At 47.1% G+C, this 2,142-nt stretch overlaps 1 protein-coding gene across 1 annotated transcript; it reads left to right on the top strand.

Moving 5' to 3' along the window:
• Window positions 1–1,344: 1,344 nt before the first annotated feature.
• Window positions 1,345–1,744, top strand: LOC109392639 (dolichyl-diphosphooligosaccharide--protein glycosyltransferase subunit 4-like). Its single transcript, XM_019661235.1, has one exon. It carries the CDS (start codon window positions 1,395–1,397, stop codon window positions 1,506–1,508), a length of 114 nt encoding a protein of 37 aa, XP_019516780.1. The 5' UTR covers window positions 1,345–1,394; the 3' UTR covers window positions 1,509–1,744.
• The last annotated feature ends 398 nt before the right edge of the window (window positions 1,745–2,142 follow it).

Genomic DNA, 2,142 nt, shown 5'->3' with positions numbered 1-2,142 from the left:
GGGAACAGACAAGTTGCTATCCTTTTGTTCTTCAGTCTAGTTGTGGAGGACGTTGCTTCACTGGCCCAAGTTGGCACCATCATTGCACTCTTCCTGGGAGAAGCAGATCAGTCGCCGGATGCTGAACGGCTGCTCACAGCTGGCTGCTGGCTACACACGGTAGCCCATGGAAACCCACCTGCCGTTGCCTGCGACTCACAGCAGCCCAGCTCCAGGTTGAGCTGTTGTTCAGCACCTTAATTGTAGAGGGCAGTGTCACTGGCCCTCATATGTGGGATCCGAACCGGGGCCCTCTGGCATCCCAAGCTAGTTCTTAACCAACGTGCCACTCGGCCGGCCCGTTGCTAACCTTTTTTGATATCAGAGGGATTATTCATTATGATTTTGTACCAGCTGGACAAACATTTAACCAAGTTTACTATTTGGAAGTCCTGAAAAGGCTGCATGAAAAAGTTCGACGACCTGAACTTTTCGCCAATTCATGGCTCTTGCATCAGGACAATGCACCAGCTCACACGGCACTGTCTTTGAGGGAGTTTTCAGCCAGAAAAACAAATAACTGTATTGGAACACCCTCCCTACTCATTTGATCTGGCCCCCGATGACTTCTTTCTTTATTCAAAGGTAAAGGAAATATTGAAAGGAAGACTTTTTTTTTAACTGAGCCATCCTGCCACCTGTTGGCAGCTCAGCGGCAGCTCAGCTCGGGCCGGGAACCAAACCGGCAACCTTGTTGATCAGAGCTCACACTCTTGAGCAAGCTTTTAATCAACTGAGCCACTTGGCTGGCCCGAAAGGAAGACATTTGGATGACATTCAGGACAACAAGGGTAATACGATGACAGCTCTGATGGCCATTCCAGAAAAAGAGTTCCAAAATTGCTTTGAAGTGTTGAGTAGGTGCTGGTGTCAGTGCATAGCTTCCCAAGGGGAGTACTTCGAAGGTGACCGTAGTGATATTCAGCAATGAGGTATGTAGCTCTTTTCCTAGGATGAGTTCACGAACTTAACTGTCAGTCCTCATATATGATCTTGGGTCAGCCTCTATCCCTTGTGGGGCCTTAGCTTTCTCATATTTAAAATAAAGAGATTAATCATCTTTAAAACTGCCTTCTCCTTCTAGGGATCTATTAACTCTGAGGAGAAGAGCTGTGTGTTCTTTTCAGGCCCTATGTGTTGTACTCGGGTTCATTTCCCCATTTGTAAAGGCCATGCTTCCAGCAGTGTATGGCCCATATTCTATCCTCCTTTTTATTCCCATCATCTAGCAGATTCTTCTTGGTGGTGAGCTCTTCATGTAGACATCAAGAATTTGAACCTACAAACTTCCGGTCCAACTCTCCTACCTCGAGCTAGTGCGCAGAGCGTGCTGGAGCCAAGCCCAGTTGATCAGGATGATCACAGACGTGCAGCTCGCCATCTTCGCCAACATGCTGGGCGCGTCGCTCTTCCTGCTTGTCATTCTCTATCACTACGTGGCCGTCAACAATCCCAAGAAGGAGGAATGAAAAGTGGCGCTTTCTCAGCCCCAGGGTTCCAGGACATAGTCTGAGGCAAGATGGAGGGTGTGAGGGGCCTTCACACTTCACTTCATCCCTTCTACCCATCACAACATACAAAGCAACTACACCCGGATTTTTTTCAAACAACTTTTATTTCCTCAAAGTCTTCCTTAGCCCTATGGAACAAGAAGCTGCCACTGAGTAGGACCCAGTATAGGGGCTGCTTTCTTTTCTACTCCCTCCCCCCAATATAAAAATATAGATTAAAAAAAATAAAATGAACCTATTTGCATTCTGGACCAGCTAGTGTCTTGGATTAGTCTAGCTTGATTGTGTTCTCAAAGAATCCCCCCCAAAAGTAGAGGTATACTTAGTCATTTTATGAACACTTACAATTTTTATTGGGCTGCTATTCTAAATGCGTTATAAGTGCATTTCTCAGTGTAATCTGGTGCCAACAGATTTAAAACACACAGGACGTCGGGCCGGCCAAGTGGCATGTTGGTTAAGAGCTGGCTTGGGACGCCAGAGGGCCCCGGTTCGGATCCCACATATGAGGGCCAGTGACACTGCCTTCTATAGCTAAGATGCTGAACAACAGCTCAACCTGGAGCNCTAGACTGAAGAACAAAACGACAGC

This window comes from Hipposideros armiger, unplaced genomic scaffold, assembly GCF_001890085.2.
Source record: "Hipposideros armiger isolate ML-2016 unplaced genomic scaffold, ASM189008v1 scaffold_341, whole genome shotgun sequence".
Lineage (NCBI taxonomy): Eukaryota > Metazoa > Chordata > Mammalia > Chiroptera > Hipposideridae > Hipposideros > Hipposideros armiger.
This window is presented reverse-complemented; position numbering and strand designations above follow the sequence as displayed.

Excerpts from the sequence above, each read along its gene's own strand:
- LOC109392639 (XM_019661235.1), top strand. The coding sequence starts at position 1,395 with ATGATCACAGACGTGCAGCTCGCCATCTTCGCCAACATGCTGGGCGCG.